Source organism: Dipteris shenzhenensis, chromosome 5, assembly GCF_047967505.1.
Source record: "Dipteris shenzhenensis isolate YYH24624 ecotype China chromosome 5, Dip_SZ_1.0, whole genome shotgun sequence".
Lineage (NCBI taxonomy): Eukaryota > Viridiplantae > Streptophyta > Polypodiopsida > Gleicheniales > Dipteridaceae > Dipteris > Dipteris shenzhenensis.
Genome location: NC_141600.1, coordinates 2,157,131 through 2,174,427, shown reverse-complemented (window position 1 = coordinate 2,174,427; position 17,297 = coordinate 2,157,131). Strand labels below are relative to the sequence as shown.

General features: G+C 44.5%; 1 protein-coding gene across 2 annotated transcripts in view; it reads left to right on the top strand.

Annotated features, from left to right (window-relative positions):
* Positions 1–1,753: 1,753 nt before the first annotated feature.
* LOC147901483 (S3 self-incompatibility locus-linked pollen protein) overlaps positions 1,754–17,297 on the top strand; it is a 174,202-nt gene continuing 158,658 nt past the window's right edge. The window contains exons 1-3 of one of the 2 annotated variants that reach the window (XM_087374617.1): positions 1,754–1,839; positions 8,783–8,845; positions 8,960–9,307. In XM_087374617.1, the coding sequence (XP_087230743.1) occupies positions 1,816–1,839; positions 8,783–8,845; positions 8,960–9,307 (435 nt within the window). In that variant the 5' untranslated portion in view covers positions 1,754–1,815. Of the gene's footprint in view, positions 1,840–1,960; positions 2,911–8,782; positions 8,846–8,959; positions 9,308–17,297 lie in introns of those variants that run through there. The other variant, XM_087374616.1, reaches the window with a different exon arrangement.

Here is a 17,297-nt window from a genome sequence, read left to right as displayed (position 1 = left end):
ATCATTACGAGGGAGAGGAAGAAAATGAGGATGAAATGATGAATAGGCTGGCTCAATAAGCATCTATTTGGAATGGCTACCAACAAAATCTTTTGAGTATTGTCTAATATATTATCCTTGTCAATCCAAAAAGCCACTTGTATGCACACACATTGATAGGTCATATCGACAAATATAAAAGAAATGGCTATAAGAATCACAACAATATTACAAACCGAGTAATGAGGTTATTTTCCAACATATTTCAATTTAAAATTAGGTTTAAAAATGGCCTTATAGTACTTCTTGTCAGCTATGAATATGTTGCCAAGCATGGGACCAAATGAGGAAGTGGTTGACATGGGTTGCCAATACTCGGTGAGTGAGCATGGTAAACAAAAGACAACGACTCAGCTTGGGTTCATTTTTGTTTGGCCACAAAGTATAGAATTGTCATACAAGGGATTCATTTATTTACGGGTCATGAAGGAGCTCCTTCAGTTTAACATATCAAATTTAACAAAGCAATGAACATTCTTTGGTGTTGTTTAAACTTTTTAAACCACAAGCTAGTATAGTAACCATTAGTTGCTTAAAGGAACACATTAAATTGTAACCTAATGTGATGCGACATTGTGTTGTTGGAAGCAATAGGCATCGTCCTATCCTCCCTTTTTCTAGTGAATGTTGATAGGGTCACACTAAAAATTATACGGACCTTGAAAATAAAAGTAGTAGAAGTAGACAGACATGAATATCAGGAAAAACGTTTGATTATCTTTCCCTTTGTGTGATTCTTCATCTTGCCCTCTAGACCTGATATGCTCTCCCTTGGTACGAGTCACTTTTGCTTGTTTGTTTCTTCCCTATTTTTGTAACGATGTATGCCGTGGACATAAAGAAATACTTTTGAAATCTTTCATATGCAAGAAAAATGCATTTGAAAAGGACCTATTAGACAATGACAAGCCATAAGCCTAGATTTACATTATTACAAGTTGTTTATTGATGATATTTTGGTTTCCAATAAGTGGCCACGGCATGTTTTAGACCTACCTTCCCCTCTTAGCTAGTACACACGTTGTTTTGGATAGCTCCCATTGTTACACATTTTTTGGATGGTAATTGTCAAGATTATTTTCCATCCCTTTAAAACTACAAGGGTACTAACCACCCCACCATCTAAAAGATGTGTGCTGAGAGGGGAGGTAGTGTGCTAGAAGATAACATGCCAAGAGGGAAGGTACGTTTAAAACAAACAATGAAAGTTTACCAACCAACTAGCAATGTGTATGGTGCTAATGTACATCAAATGATGTATTGTTTTTGGAGTAGTGTCATTCTAATGCGATACGGTTTCTTGTACTTCATTAGATAGCCTTATGTGATAATGTGTTGTATTTCTTTTTTTGCGCCCCCCTTGCCAACCCTTATTTTGCACCCCATCAACACAAAACATGCACACACGCATGGACATGCACATGCACATGCATGCACAGATGTAGATACATGCAAATGAGTGTGTCTGATACCAATGTAACTACTCGGTGCTTTCTATCAATTCAGACAATGGACTTTGCAGAGGCGTTTGAATGAAATGATTGCGAGTTGCCAAACACATATACTTGAACTTAAGAGATTGCAATTAAGCTGGAATTAAGACTTATACAGCTTAAACACAAAGTGACATCATTGGAAATTGCAATATGATTGAGGGGCCAAGACCGGCCCCCTCCCCTTATCCAACCTCACTTTATTACTCGAGCATATGTACAAGGTAGACAACACAAAGGAGGACTCCAAGCTAAGGTTTCAACTCTTGGCTTGCTCACATGAATGATGCTACAAGAGATGCTCGAGGTGAGAGAAAGGAAATTGCTTTTGAACTTTCTAATCTATTTTCCACAAATCAGAGGTGAAACGTGATAAGGTTGGACCGTTCGTTTCGGATTTGATGACGTGCAATGTAAGGATGAGAAGAAGGCCAAAAATCTTTGATTTGGAGAGGGGAGGTGCTACCATACTAGAGTATTTCTTGCATGCCTAAAGTTGAAGCGATTGAATAACGGAGCAAGATATTACCGAGGTGCAAGGAAGAGCAGGACACAGAGAGACAGTCCAACAGAATTCAAGAGATGCGGAGGAGAAGAGCAGAATTCAAGAGATGTGTAGGACGAGCAGAATTGCCCACTCCAAGAAAGACATAGTATTTGCATCGCCTCTTCAAGAATTCACGCTTCTGTGGCTTGGCGTCGATTGCGGCATTAAATGCTCACCACACTTTGCCTTACCGCGCACCTGTGGAGTTTTACCGTCGATCGGGACCTCGCAACCGATTGATCGTGCTCAGCTTTCTCACTTGCAACAACAATTCCTTCCCCGCTCCCACCCACTTTCGTCGTTGAACGATCCTGTCCTTATCAGGGAGCAATTCGCCGGGATGCGTGAAATCCGAGCCGACCTTAGACTTGGCTCCTAAAATTCAATCTTCGCGCTGAGAGAATGAGCTCGATTTCACATTTGCGAGGTTAGGCGTCATCGGGTTTAGAAACGTTGCCCACCACGATGAAGCTTCCTCTCTCTACGGCTCTTAGTGAGAAACCCAGGTCCAATGAGAACGGTTAGTTACGTGAGCAGCTGCAGACACGCTTACAGAACTTTTGGCCCTGCCCAAACGCTGCGAGCGACACTTTGGGATGGCATAGCAGCGATTGAATGCGACATTCTTTGGGTTCAATTCACAATTGCAGGATTGCGGCCAACGAAATGGATCCGGAACAGACGTTCTTGAGAGTGCACGCTCGGCTATCAGGAATGTTAGCGCAATTTCTCAGCCCCAAACTGAGGGGTCTCTTAGAGCGCCTTTGTCTGGTGGTAGCGGTTTTACTTCTCGGACTGTTGGCTGTGATGCATGTGAAATTTGTATCTCAGGTATCCATCGTATTCCCGCTCTCCTTGTTTTGCTTAGGCGACTTGTTTATATTTAGTTTTCCTTTTATGATGGCAAGTCTATGTGTAAGAAATTTTATACGGATAAATTGCCGAGGCTATATGCACCGATGTGAATAACTCGACAGTCCATCAGTTGCAAAATTTTCCGTGTTCTACATCGGTGTTTCTTCGACATGACTTTATGGAGGATTGTAACTGTAAGTGAGGAGTTAAGTTGCGTCGACCATAACGAAGTTTGAATACACAGATTATCAGGTTTGGATGATACTCCCGGATCACATAGGCAACGCTCATTTGTACGTGAAACACGTGCATGTCCCTCAAACCCAAAATTATTATCTTCCATCCCGGATCTAAAGACTAAATGTAGCAAGTCGGGTGAGTTGCACCATGCGCCAGGTATCAAATGCCTCTGAACAGAAGACTTTACCCAGCGAGGCAACAGGGATTATGATTGATTGTGCTCTACGGCTGTTTATATCATCAAGCTGCTGGATAGCTTTCTATTGCTATATAATCGTCTGCAAGGTGCAGTTACACTTTTGCCACCGTACCTACACTACAACATTCTATTGCAGCTGCTTCCCATGATCTTAGATCAATAGGCTTATCAGTTCATCTGACTTGATAGCCGTGCCTCTGGCAATCACTGGCACCCTGAGGCTCTCAAAGAATGGGGGTAAAATTATCTCCACAAGCTTTGCATCATCAATATTAAAGCCATTCTATCAGTTAGTCTATCCTTGAGGATTTCCATCTTGTTGAGATGTTCCAACAATGCAGAGCTCTCATTGAATGAGCAAGCGAGGACAGAGTGTTTGCTCTACAGCTGTATATATTATCAAGCTGCTTGATAGCTTTGGATGGCTGTATTATCGACTGCAAGGTGCAATTATACTACAAAGTCACACTACCTACACTACAAGATTTCAAGTATTCCAGCTGCTCCCCACAAGCTGTACAGTTGCAGAGCTGTCAGTGGATGAGTAAGCGAGGACAGAGTGGATTAGATATGCTAGCTAGCATAAGCTTTTGTATGGGGTATGGCTGATGTCACAACTGCGGATGCTATAATATTTAGTGCAAGCTATCCATAGCAGGATCCCACATGAACGTTGCCTGTTAATCACCCAGGGATGTGTTTGCTTACTACCCGAGCAATCTGTCTCCAATCCAGGGGTTCACAGTCAGTGAGCTGACCCCTGTGGGTATTCCTTGTGAAGCCAACCAATGGAAACCTGTTGCAGTTTTCAGGCACATTGAGCCATTTTGCATCTTCCTGGAAATCTGGTTTTATATGGGTCTCACCTTATGTCTGAGAACAAGTGGAAGGCATGCTTCATTTTTCTCTCTGAATGGAATGTATGAAGTGCAAAAAGCGAGGGTTGAGTGAAAAAGCTAGCTTATGCACCCTTGGAGCGCTTCACACAAGGCTAGGAGCTGCCCGGAACGAATGCCTTTGATCTGGCCTTCCACTACACCCTTTCTTGTATCCGTGCACATGCCAGGAAGTGATGTAGCCTTGCCACCTATATTTGTTTGAATGGGGGCCCGCATGGGTTGCTATAAATTAATAGTTTGAGAGCAAGCTAGTAGGCAAGTGACAATGCCTGAAGGGACTCAAGTTCCCGTGTGGGATGGCAATCATAGGTTGAAATCATGGCTTGCTCATATTCGGGATGGTAAGGTTTTTACATGACTTGTTTTGGTGGTGCAGTGGCTGACCTGATTTTTGGTTGACCAGCCCAAGTTGCAGGCCTATCTAAGCCCCTCCTCTCCCAGCCATTTACTGGGTTGGAGTCCCCTCTGTCAGCCCTATATTTGGGCCTATTGTGCCGGCCCATATGCACCCATGTGGGGCCCATGAGCAGCCCCAAAGTTGCACATGCCTCATGGCGGTCTACATGGACTGCTCAGGGACTTGCTCAGGGACTTTAGAATAACAAAAATATGAATTTGTACGACTGGTATATATATATGGACTGCTTGCCGATGACTCTCCCCATGAGCACCATTGCTCTTTCATCCCACTAGTTAGCATGCCTATAGAGGCATTGGGTTCTTGCAGTGATTCGCAGAGCAGTGGGAGAGAGGTCGTCAATCCTCCTCCCAACCTTTGACTCACAATTTCCGTATCATGATGCATGTGGCAGGACTAGACAGCCAGAATTCTTATCCCTATCCTACCATAGGTGAGCACTCATAGCTAGGTGCAGCACATAAAAGTTGCCAGCCTAACATTGGTGACATGCTCTCCCATGCTTTGCAGGCATATGATACTCTGCTTGAGGACATTAGGGATGAGATGCCATTTCATCATTAGGTGAACACTAAGAGGTATGATGCTCGGGCTGTTGGAGGTGGTCAATCCGATGTCAAGATAAGCTCACCATGCATAACTTTAAAGGGTATACTTGAACCCCTAATGAGCTTGAGGAGATCTCGAAGCTAGAATTACTTCCACTTCTACCTCAAAGATGACGAGGAGCACATCATCTTTGCTATTATGCATTTACAAGATTATGCCCACAGTCAGTGGCGCTACATGAGAGCTTCTTCTCATAGACCCATCACATGGAAGTGTTTTAAGGGCTTGATGCTTTTGTTTCGCTGCTCATCTTGGAGCAACACTTGGCTTATTTTATGCATTGTCCCAACTGGAACTGTCCAGGAGTATATGGAACGGTTTCGGAAACTCTTCCTCTTTGTGTGTGACATATCGGAGAGGGAAAGTTGCTATGATTTATTCAGGGATTGCACTCTTCCTTGGCATTCGATGTGAGGGCCCACGAGCCCCAAACCATTGAGCGAGCTGCCAAGCTTTGCTGAGATATTTGAGCCAAGGTATGCACAAGCAAACTGAGAACATGTGTATGGGAACACACTGGAGGCTGAGAAGAAGCCCATAATGGTTGAGTGGCATCACAAGTTGGCCGCAGGAGCCCCACGTAAATGTAACCGTTCTTACAATAATGCCGGCGGAATGCCTTATGTAAAGCCATACAGGCAACTACATACAAAATTTGGAGCAAAGCCTAATGCTGTACTAAGAAAATCAGATATTGAGAAAAACTATGGCTATCATGGATATCAAAAAAGAGCTAATTTAATTGTGAGAGAAGTAGGCTCCCGAGCACAGGAAGTAAGAAATGCTGGGACATCAAAGCTCATCATAATTGTGGAGTTGTTAGGAGCAGCTTGTAGATGCTCCTGAGATTTTTGATGTGACTCACGAGGACACAGATGATGCCAATGTTGCAGAGCAAACTCCACGCTGGAGATGGTCCTGCTTTTCCGTTTGACCCAGGTGGTACTACACGACTTGGGGTGTATGTTCAGGACACACATGGGATTTGGCATGCTGAGAGAATTACATCTCAGACCAATGCTACTGTGTCAGATTTTGAGAGTTGCATCCGTTGAGCGCTATGCCATTCCATGCATGGAATGATACTGAGGGAGAGACTTCAATGAATGAGGAGCAGTATTGGAATGCCTAGTCAGAGCTCTATTGAATATCCCTCGATGCATTGATGGGGGCTAAAGTACGAGACACTCACGTTGAGAGGTGACCTTGATGACAGTTCCGTCTGTAGGTCAGTGGACAGTGGGAGTACCCACAGTTTCATCAACACTAAGAGCTTGTAGATCATTAGGCTTCAGGCCATGAAGATTGACCGTGGGTTGAGAGGGGAGGTTGCCAATAGACAGCGCATGATTAGTAGGCTATGTTGCTAGGATTCATTCATCTGACTCTCACATGATTATGCTTTAACTGGGTTGGTGTTGGGATTCTAGACATGTCTAAGACAGGATATTGTTCCTTTAGTGCTAGCCTTCGTCATGGCTGAGTTTGCCCTTCACCTCTGGAGACAGAAACTCAGTAAGAAGACTTTGTATAAATGGATGCTCAAGTATTGTGTGTGTGTGGATTTGTATGTGTGAGAGCATATTTTTATACTGTGGTCTACACCCACTGTTGGGTGCTGATGACGTTAGTGGGGATGTCATAGTAGCTAGTCCCTGCTATGCGTGATGGAGTTTATGGTTTTCAATCTTATGAGTGACAATCATGAGGTTGAAACTGCACGATGTTGTGTTTTTAGAGGATGAGTTTGGGAATGTTCCTGGATTCATCTAGGTATATGTCTAAGACAGAATATTGTTCCTTGCTGGCGTGAGGGCCTATCTTGTGGCTCACATGGATCTGAAGAACATTGATGCCCTTTTGGGTGATCCTATGTGATGATCAGAGTTGCGTTGGGATTGCCAAAGACCAGATAATATTTGATGGCTATATATTGAGGTTTCTCTGCTGTACTTTCTGATGTATGTTTACAGATTTCAGTTTGTTTGGTGTCTATGTAGGGATGTTTCTTTGCTGTATTTCTGATGTCTGTTTACAGATTGCAGTTTGTCACTCATGCACTTGTTTGGGGAAAGTCTGAAGGTCCTTTGCACTTGCGTATTCAGCTGCACACTAGTACGAGGTTGCTTGTTATTCTCTGACAGTACATGCTCAGAAGTGTACATAAATCTAAAGATATTCGGTGAGTATAGTTTGTCCTTTGCACGCCCGTATTCAGCTGCAGACTAGTACGAGGTTGCTTGTCATTCTCTGACAGTACACACTCCCTAGAAGTGTTTCTATGAGAATTCTTAAAGAGCACATAAATCTAAAGATATTTGGTGAGTATAGTTTGATCTATAAGGTCCTAATCGCTCCTTACTCCATTTCTAATAATTAGTCTATCACCCCCCCCCCCCCCCCCCTCTCTTTCATTCTCGATTAATCTAAGCTAAGGTCATCTAATTAATTTGCTCCCCTAATTAACCTTCCACTTCGCCCTCCCTCTACTCCTGTCTCTCCGCTCCCTCCACCCTCCACTGCTCCCTCTGCTCCTGTCTCTCCGCTCCCTCCACCCTCCCCTCTCCTCTCCACGCTCCCCACTCCGCTCGGCTCTTCTACTCCCCTCTCCACACTCCACCCTTCCCTCTCTGCTCAGCTCTTCCTCTCCACCCTCCCCTCTCCCTCTCACTCGGCTCCTCCCCTTACCCCTCAACCCTCTCCCTCCTCTCCCTCCTCTCTCTCACTGCTCCCACTCCTCTCCCTTCGCCCTACCTTCCATCTCTCCCCCTTCCTCCCCTTCTCTTCCTTGTTGTTCTTGGGAGGCTTTCACAGCCCCCCTTCTCTGCCTGCAATCTATCGCCCCCCCTCCTCCTTTTATGTATGTCAGAAGCTTCTGGAAGAAGCCTGTGCCACTGCACCACTACCATCTGCAACGAGGCTTCAGGAAGAAGCCTGCGTCACCAGCCTGCCCCCCTCGTGCGACGTACACCTTAATTAATCGAAACATTGGATCCACCTTACCTGAATCAAACATTGCACTCTCCCCCTGCGGAAACAAATTAATTAATACGTGCAAATTCAATCTGGAGGGCCCTATTGAGTGTATATAGTTTTAATTAGCATGCATTGTCATGAAGGATCCATTTTAGACCTCATGGACACTTCCCAAAAGTCTAAATTGTACTATGGGACTTGTTGCAGTGAATGTATCTCTCAAATATCTCCTCCTCAAAGAGAGGATTGTAAGGCATATTCAAACCTGATATGATCTCTTTGCCTCAAGAACTACATCTTTCTCAGCATTCTGCCATCTCAATGATGCTGTATAGTATAGCGTAATAGTCTTTGATAGATCATTGCATGGAGAGAGGAGATTTACTGGTTGTAATGCTTATTTTTAATCAATTGATAGCCTCTTATTGGAGATTTCAAATGTTGTTTCTGTTCATTACACTCATATTATGTATATCAATAATCTTACCTCATTTCATTCGTGATCAGCCTGGTTGTGCGAAAGAATTGTCACGTGATAAAATTGCTGAAGCTCAGCTACTGCAAATAAAGGTGACAAAAGAGTCTCATGTCGTTATTTTAAAATGTGGCAAGTGGTTTATTTTCTTATATAAATATCCCTATGATTCAGCTTTTCATTATTAGAATTTGTTTGGTGGATTGCAGATTGTTGGGCATGGCTTGTGGTCACATAAGTCATTTGGCCGACCAAATGAGCTTGTATCTGCAGAAAATCCAGCAGCAGGTGCTAACGGACTAGTTTCGTCTGGAAAACCTTGGCTGCATTGGTTTGGATTGAGTAGTTGGAGAACCAAAGGAGGGAAATTACTTGTGATGAACGAGGAAGGAGAAGACATTGGACATGGCCATTCAGATATGGCTGCAGAAGGTATTATGCACATCACTGTAGACAGGCAGACAACTTTGTGGCAGCTGTGGGAGAGATGCACTTTGTATGGTGCCACATGGCTTGCTAAAATTGGAGATGCTGCCAGGAGGTTTGCAAAGTTTTGGGTGAGTCACGTTTCATTTACAAATGACTTCTGTTGTACCATTCAGTGTTGTGTGTTGTCATGTGAAGTTTTGTAGCAATATTGCTCGAATAAGACTTCCGAGAATGCTGTTGGATGATTTCTGGTTTGGGAGGGGCAAAATTATGTGCCAAGACTGGAGAGGGTTAATTTGTACATAATTAGGCCTACGTGGAAGGATGGGGATTGGTTGGGTATTGGCTAGACTCACAGGGATGAGCACATGTGGACACATGTCAAGTGGAAGTCAGTTAGGGTTTGATTTTTAGTCTTGCAAAATAAAACCAAGGGCTGAGGTTATAAACAGATCTAGGCCTCTTTTGTGGGATGATGAGCCTTTGTATTCAGTCGCTTTGCCCCTGGTGAGATCTTGACTTCCCAGCTCGGTGGTGGGCTTGGATTAGCTCTTCAGTTGGATGGTGAGAGTGACGTCAGATGTCCTATTCTCATGCTTATTATCTTCTTATACAAGGGTTAGGTGTTAGAATAAAGTTATGCTTTCTGCAGCAACCTCACACAGCAGAAATATGACTCAACACTCTCCAATCTCTCATTCAGATGGTGCACTGAAAGCTTGAGAATGGAGCCATAATAAATCAAAGTACGCAGCAGAGAACGAGGGGTATAGTATTTCACAAAGTATGGGGTAAAACCTGCCCAAAGTGGGCTACAAACTCCCAGCAAAGAGGCTGGAATCACAAACAGCCAAATGGAGCCGAAATCAGACTTCTATCTTAAGTGGTGCATTGCCGTACCAGCTATCTTTTCTAAGCTTGTATTGTCATTGTTATTGCAAAGCTTAAACTTGCAAAATGAATGCATTAAATGATGACTACTCCAATCATTGGGTTAACTTCTATGTATGGGTTATCTGTACTAAACAGATGAGTCTAAAATTTGTTATTTGACCTTGATGCTTGAGCATCACATCTACACGATCTATGTACCGTGAAAATAGCATAGTTAAGTAGAGCGAAATAAGATAAGGAAATAACAATCATATCTATGACACGGAGACCAGTTGCTCAGGATACAAGGCCTCATGATCTTGTCTCTATATTCTGAGCAGCTGGTCTTTGTGTCGTAAGACCTCATGAAGGAAAATTGCTACCCGTCTCTGATCCGGATGGACCAAGAGGCTCGAGAGGGATCCAAATCCATCTCTGAATAGACAATGGAGATGCCCTCGGATCTCATAGTACCTGAAAGCAAAGTGCTCCTCTGACTCAACCTCTTGCATGTTGCATAGTGTAATCGTCCTAAGGGAGGCTATGTCTGAGGATGATTGGAATGAGTTGGATGCATTAACAAAGTCTGCTGTTAGGCTTCCATTTTGCAGAGTCAGTTTATTTCCATTTATCAGAGTCAGTTTATTTCCAGTGGTAAATGAGCAAACTACAGAAAATTGGTGGAAGAAATTATGTGCCACTTATGAGAAGGAAACTACCTCTAATAAAGTGTACCTCATGAAGAGGTTGTTTGCGCTACAGATGAAGAAAGGGGTCTCCATTGCTTCTTACTTGAATGAATTCAATATTATTTTCAGTCAGCTTCATGCTCATACGCTGAATTTGGATGTGGGGACTAAAGCAATATTCCTCTTGTGTCCATCGCCATCCTCATGGGATACCTTCCGTACAGCTGTCAGTAACTTTGCATCTGGTGGAGTACTAAAGTTTGATGATGTTGTGGGTACCTTGTTGGTCGAGGAGATTAGATGAAAGCTTATGAATGACAATAAGCAGGATGCAGCCTTAAATGTGCAAAGGGACAGATCACAGTTCAAGGGGAAGTCCTAAGAAAGAGGGAAGTCTTGTAGCAAATCCAGGGCACGAAACATTGAGTGTTACTATTGTGGCAAGAAGGGCCACATGAAAAGGGATTGCTACAAAAGTATCGAACACTAGATTACGAGTTTTGTAATAAGTTTTTAGGATCCTAGTATATTTGCAAGGTTTTATTATAGAATGCGACTCAGTTAACCTAAGATGTTGAGATCCTCTATAAATAGTGCACAATGTATCTGACATTGTGCCATGTGTCACTTTAGGACTTAACATGAGTCTTGAGTTTAGGGTTTCCTACAAAACTTAGATTCAAGACTAAGCACCGTCTTTTGAGTGAAGCCAAGATGATACATCTGTACCATTGTCTGGTACTTACTGGAAGAAGCAGGCTTTCATTCGCGAGAAACGAGGAGTTAATAAACATTTTGTTTAGTAACAGCTCTAAAGACTTTTGGTGGAAGTTTCTTGAGAGACGAGCCCCCCATCTCCTCTTACGGACACCACACTCTGGTACTCTTATGCATGCACGCTATATGATGTACCTAACCAGCCAACACTTGATCTTTGGCAGTCCCCACACCCTACGTCTTGCACTTTTTTCACTGCTAGTGGGGTCAAACATGCAACCCTAAAGCTGCACAATGGTTGAGTGAAAGATGATGAGGGCCTATGTATTGAGTTAATTGCATATGGAATAGATATCATTGCCCCGATCTTAGCAAAGCTTTTTAACGAAGCTATTTGCACCGATTTCCCTCACACCTGGACTCTTAACACCATCACTCCCATTTATAAGGCAGGGGATCCCATGATCTCAGAAAACTATAGGACCATTATGATTGGACATGTCATGTCCAAGATCCAGGCATCAGTGCTCGACACAAAGGTTAGCCACCGTTTTGAAGAGCTTCAAGGACTTAGAGCTGTGGGAGAGGCGAGCTTCTGGAGAGATCATGGGTCCTAGATTACATACTCACACTTGGAGGTGTCATTGAGAGGCCACTGAATGGAGACAGAGGCTTATTGCTGCTTTGTGGATTTTTGCAAAGCTTTTGACTCGGTGTTGAGAGCTTGCCTCATCAGACGTTTGCATGATGAGGAGATCATTTGGGCAGTCATTGCAGTATATGAGAGTCTTAGGCAGGGATTAGACAGGTGTAGGGTGGATAGAGCAGATTAATAGCAGTATTGGGATCAAACAAAGTCGTCCATTATCACCAACCTTGTTTGGGCTCTATATAAATGAGCTCGAAGACTTTCATTGGGACCCTAGGAGGGGCTGGTTGCTCTCTTGCCGGATCCTTGCTCCAGATTGTTTTATATGCAAACAACGTGGTCGTACTCTCATCCTCAGCAAAGGGCCTCCATCAACAATTAGATGCATGCAATACTTTTTGTGAGACACATGACTTAAAGGTCAACCTTGGTGAAACCAAGGTCGTGATCTTCAATACATCTTGGGCAACCATGCACTAGATGGGCTATCGGTGGAGGTTGTTGCATCGTATACATATTTGGGGGAGCTTGTTTCTTTAGCCTGCTTTTCACGATGCGACTAGCATTGTAGGCCCGACTAAGCAGGGGATACGCCATACTTGCTAGAGTCGCATGTCAATGCTTTTACTCTCACTTCCAGGAGCCTTGGACCAAGTCTCTTTTCTTTGACTCATTGGTCCGCCTAGCAAGTATGTATGGTAGCCATTGTTGGGGTCCACACCTACAGAGACAGATTGGGCTCGAGTGGAGAGATAGAGACTTATGATCTACAGTAAGCCTTCACCACGTCAGATAGTACTGGCTAAGTTCGAAGCATCCCCACTATAGCTTGACACAGCATTCTAGGTACCGTGTTAGGGAGTATGGCTCTTGCACTATATGCAGGCCACCATGGTATCTTCAACCATGGCTTTGGCAGCTGAGGGTGATGAGAGGTATTGGTATGCACGTATGTGTAGATGGTTAGAGAGTCTGGGGCCCCACATAGACAGATTACCCGTCTTTCAGTTTAGCATTGAGGCACCCCCCGTCCTGCTTATGTATCATGAGGTGAACCAGGTTATGTGGGAGGATCTCTTACAACTATACACATTCAAGACTTGGCTGGCACCTAGCGAGCTTCTTGTGAAGCTCAACATTGAGTCCCCCTCCGTCTTGCTCACGCATCACAAGGTGAACTAGGTTATGTGGGAGGATCTCTTCCAACTACACACATGCAAGACCTGGTTGGCACCTAGCGAGCTTCATGTGAAGCTGAGCTGCTACAGAGACCATTGCTTGCAGATTTCAGCAGAGGGCTTCATTGACCCACTAGGATACACATGAATCCATCTCCTCCACTGCTTGAGGATATCAATCGGGAAGTTCCCCATTTCAGCACACGGACTTTGCAATGAGAGTGGATCGGCCGAGGGCATACCGAGAGAGGGTCACATTTGCACTTTATGTGATCAGTAGGAGATCGAGTTAGAGGAGCACTTCGCTTTCAGATGCCCTATATACTATGTGATGGCTGAAGTCAGGTGCAACAGTTTGCGGATGTTTTGGGTCCACAAGGGCTTGGTTTGGGGCAAAGAAGTGGGCCTAGGCCACTGGCTGGATGCCACGTGGCCAGGCAGGCCAGCAAATGCCTCCAAATGGGGCCCTAAAGGGGCTTTTATAGAGGCCCCCTCTAGTCGGCTAGTAGGGGGGATTCCAGTCAGCCTACTAGGGGCTGGTGTCGGCTATTTTGCAAGGGCCTTGTGCCCTCAAAAAGGTGTCCCTTGGGGAGCAGCATTTCAAGGAGCAGAAACGAGCAGCAGTGGACCTTCCTTGGGCCTATATTCAAGGAGGTGAAGGTGGCATGAGAAGCTGCAGACTTACCTCAGAAGGTGCTGCCCACCTAGGCTGACTACCCGGGCAGCAAGGTGGAAGGATCATTGGATAGAGAGCCTACATAAGCTCAGAGGAGCACAGATCTAGAGGTGCCAAGCAGATAGTAGGACTTTTGGTAAGATCGGAGGACCACGGTTTGGTGGGACTCTGCATCTCTTTTGTATTGTGTCCAGTTTTGAACGGATGGAAATATATCATAGTGGCTTCTATATCTGTCTTTGATGCAATGCCTATTTACTAGCTTGCACACACATCTATGGTTGTGAAATACACACAAGTTAAGAAGTTTGATTCCGTAGTGACACACTTCCGTGTGTAATTTTTGGGCCCATCTATCAGTCTTCCGCCTTCAAGATAATTGGTATCAGAGTCCTGACCTAAAGTTCACGGGAAGTGGAGATTAAAGGCAAGGACCTTGCTCAAGGATGACCTTGATTCATTGCTCAGGGGAATTAAATTCAACATCTGAAGGATTGTACCAAGGCGGGAGGCTCAGGATCAGGCAGGCGTTTGAAGGATTGTACTTAGGTGTGCGGCTCAGGTTCAGGCAGGTGTACGACACTGTAAACTTTATTCCTTTCAATTGAATGTCATGGCCAACAAGTATTAGATCCCTAATTTTAGTGAGCTGGGCAAGCTTGATGAGATCAATTACCTATTATGAAAAATGAAGGTTCGGAGCCACTTAGTGTCGAGGGAGTCGTGGGAGATTGCGAACGGTAGGGTTTTGATGCCTCAACCCGTCATGACTCCAGCCACCACAGCAAACTGCGGTGGTGGTGACACCAACAAAGCTGGTGTTAGTGAGAGCATGGCAGATCCGTGATACGGAGCCCCTGGCTATCATTGTGGACAGCATGAAAAATTCATTGCTTCTTTATATACAGATGGCGAACACTTTTTTGAGGCATGTATAACATTGAGGGGCGTGTATGAGCTCAATAACAGGGGGAGATTCTTGGACCTCGAGATGGAGCTATATGGGCATGAGCATGGATGAAGGGGCATTGGTACAGGAATACATCACTAAGATGAAGGTGCTGTGGGATCAACTAGTGGTAGTTGGTCAAAGGACGAGCTGGACCAGGATGACAAGGCTGTTACTTGGAATGCTTCCTGGAAGCTATAGTAGTTTTGTTTCTACGATGATTGTAAGGCCTAGGGCGGCACCGGTGACTTTCTAGGAGCTGGTTCCATTGTTGGTGCAACAAGAAGCAGTACGATGGAACATATGATAAAGCCTTAGTAGCTCAGGACAAGAGCAAAGGCAAGTGCAAGGGTAAGCCTGGCAAAGGCAAACCCAAGAAGGACAAATCTGACGACGGAGCAGACTTTTCAGATGAAGAGAACAAGAAGAAGAGAAAGAAAGAAAGGAAATGCTTTTATTGTGATGAGCCAGGGCATTTTTTGAAGGACTGCAGAAAGAAAAGGCTGATCAAAAGAAGAAGGGGACCAGCTTAGAGTCGGAGGAGTCAGCTCAGTTTGTGGTCAAAGAGGAACTTTTCTTGGTGGCATCTCATAGTGCTACTGAGATTAGGTATACGGACCCTGTGTTACTGTCAGGATGTTTGACATTGAGAGATGATCAAAAGAGGAGTCAGAATCTTTTGTGAAGGTGACGGACAATGACGAGTGCTTGGAACCATCTGGGTGCTTGGTTGGTATTGCTGATGTAGAGGGGGAATTCTTGGATGGGCTGCAAATAGCTTCCAGCAAATAGTACTTACTGCAACAACAACCCCAGGCTCACCTCTTGAGGAAGATGGTGATATCCCGGCAATGGAACCACTGAAACCAGCCTTTAGATAATCTAAAGGGCGGTAAATAAATATTAACCAGAAAGTACCAGTATTTCAGCCACTTAGAAAATAATTTCAGCAACACAAAGAGAACATAGATCCCACAACGGGGAGCTAGATTGCTCCTGCTTAGAAACTAGACACCCGATTGGTCTCAAACCTTGGCGCCGCTTTCGGTATTTCTTTATTTCTTTATTCAGTAGGAAAAATTACAGCAAGGCTAAATGCCCTCACACCTGTCCAAACACAGCCTAATTGAATCTTCACACTGGCAAGCACAAACAACCTGCTATTCAGCCAATTCCCGGCTCAAAAGGCATCCAAATCCAATGCATAATCCATGGCCGACGGTTCCAAAAATTCATCAACACCTACAAGGCAGAATCACCCTCTTCCTGGCTGTCCAAGCATTAATCCTCTAGACACACAAGGTTTGCACACAGCCGGGAGCTGTTACTAGCAGCCCATCTCAGCCACACAGCTCTCACAGGCTGTCACTAGTGCCAAACTTTTGCTGCCTTCCTAGGGATACTCTAGCTGACAGACAAAAGAAGGTGACTCTCCATGCAAATTGTTTGATAGGGAATTCTGGAAGCAACTCTCTGCTGTCTGGAGCTAGGACGCAACACCAGACCCAACAACTGGCCCTGGATGAAAACAGACCAATCTGGCAGGCATGCGAGTCAATTTGGCTGCTCGTGGTTGAAGGCAAATTCACTTGGGTGGCAGGCATGCCAGTCAATCTGGCTGCTCCTGGTTGAAGGCGAAGTCACCTAGCAGCTCCCCAATTGACGGCGATTCAGTTCTGGAAGCTCTTGGCAGTAGGCAAATTCTTCTGGAGGCTCCTTGGCTGTAGGCGAATTAGTTTTGGAGCTTCTGGCAGCTTGGGCAACTCTCAAACTACCGACGGACTGCTCTGGCCGTCAAAAATCAGCAAGGCGATTTGTTAGAACAGCTTTGAGGCACTTTCCCAGCCTATGACTTGCCTCTCTCCCTCTTCTTGTGATTCAGAAACTGCCCCAAAGCAAGTTTCGACTTTCCTGCTTGTTTTCCATGCCAGCGTGCCAAATGTGGCCCTTGGAGCTATTTCTAGCAGTGGGATTTTTACCCCTCTCTTGCCCTTTAGCTCGGCCCATGGAATTAATACTATGGATTAGCCCTTTTTAATAATTCTAATCAATGAGAGGCCAAAGGTATTCACAGGTCTATAAAATTCATGTCCCCGTGACTGCAGGTTGTCTCTGTTTCTTGCTATTATATGCAGACAACGTGCTTCTCTTTGGAAAAGGTGGTATACCAAAAATTCTTCCTAATGCTTTAATGGATTTCCAATTGGATCAAATAGAGAATGAACAACAATTATTGATAAGGGGGAAGATGATCTATAGACGGACCTTCTGAGTGAAATCATGTAGTGACCAAGGAGATGTTTGTGTGCAGGGGCTTTGCTACAACTCTGCGTGTACTATACTATGCGATGTAGTTTCGCTACGCAGATGAGGTGAGCGAGCATCAC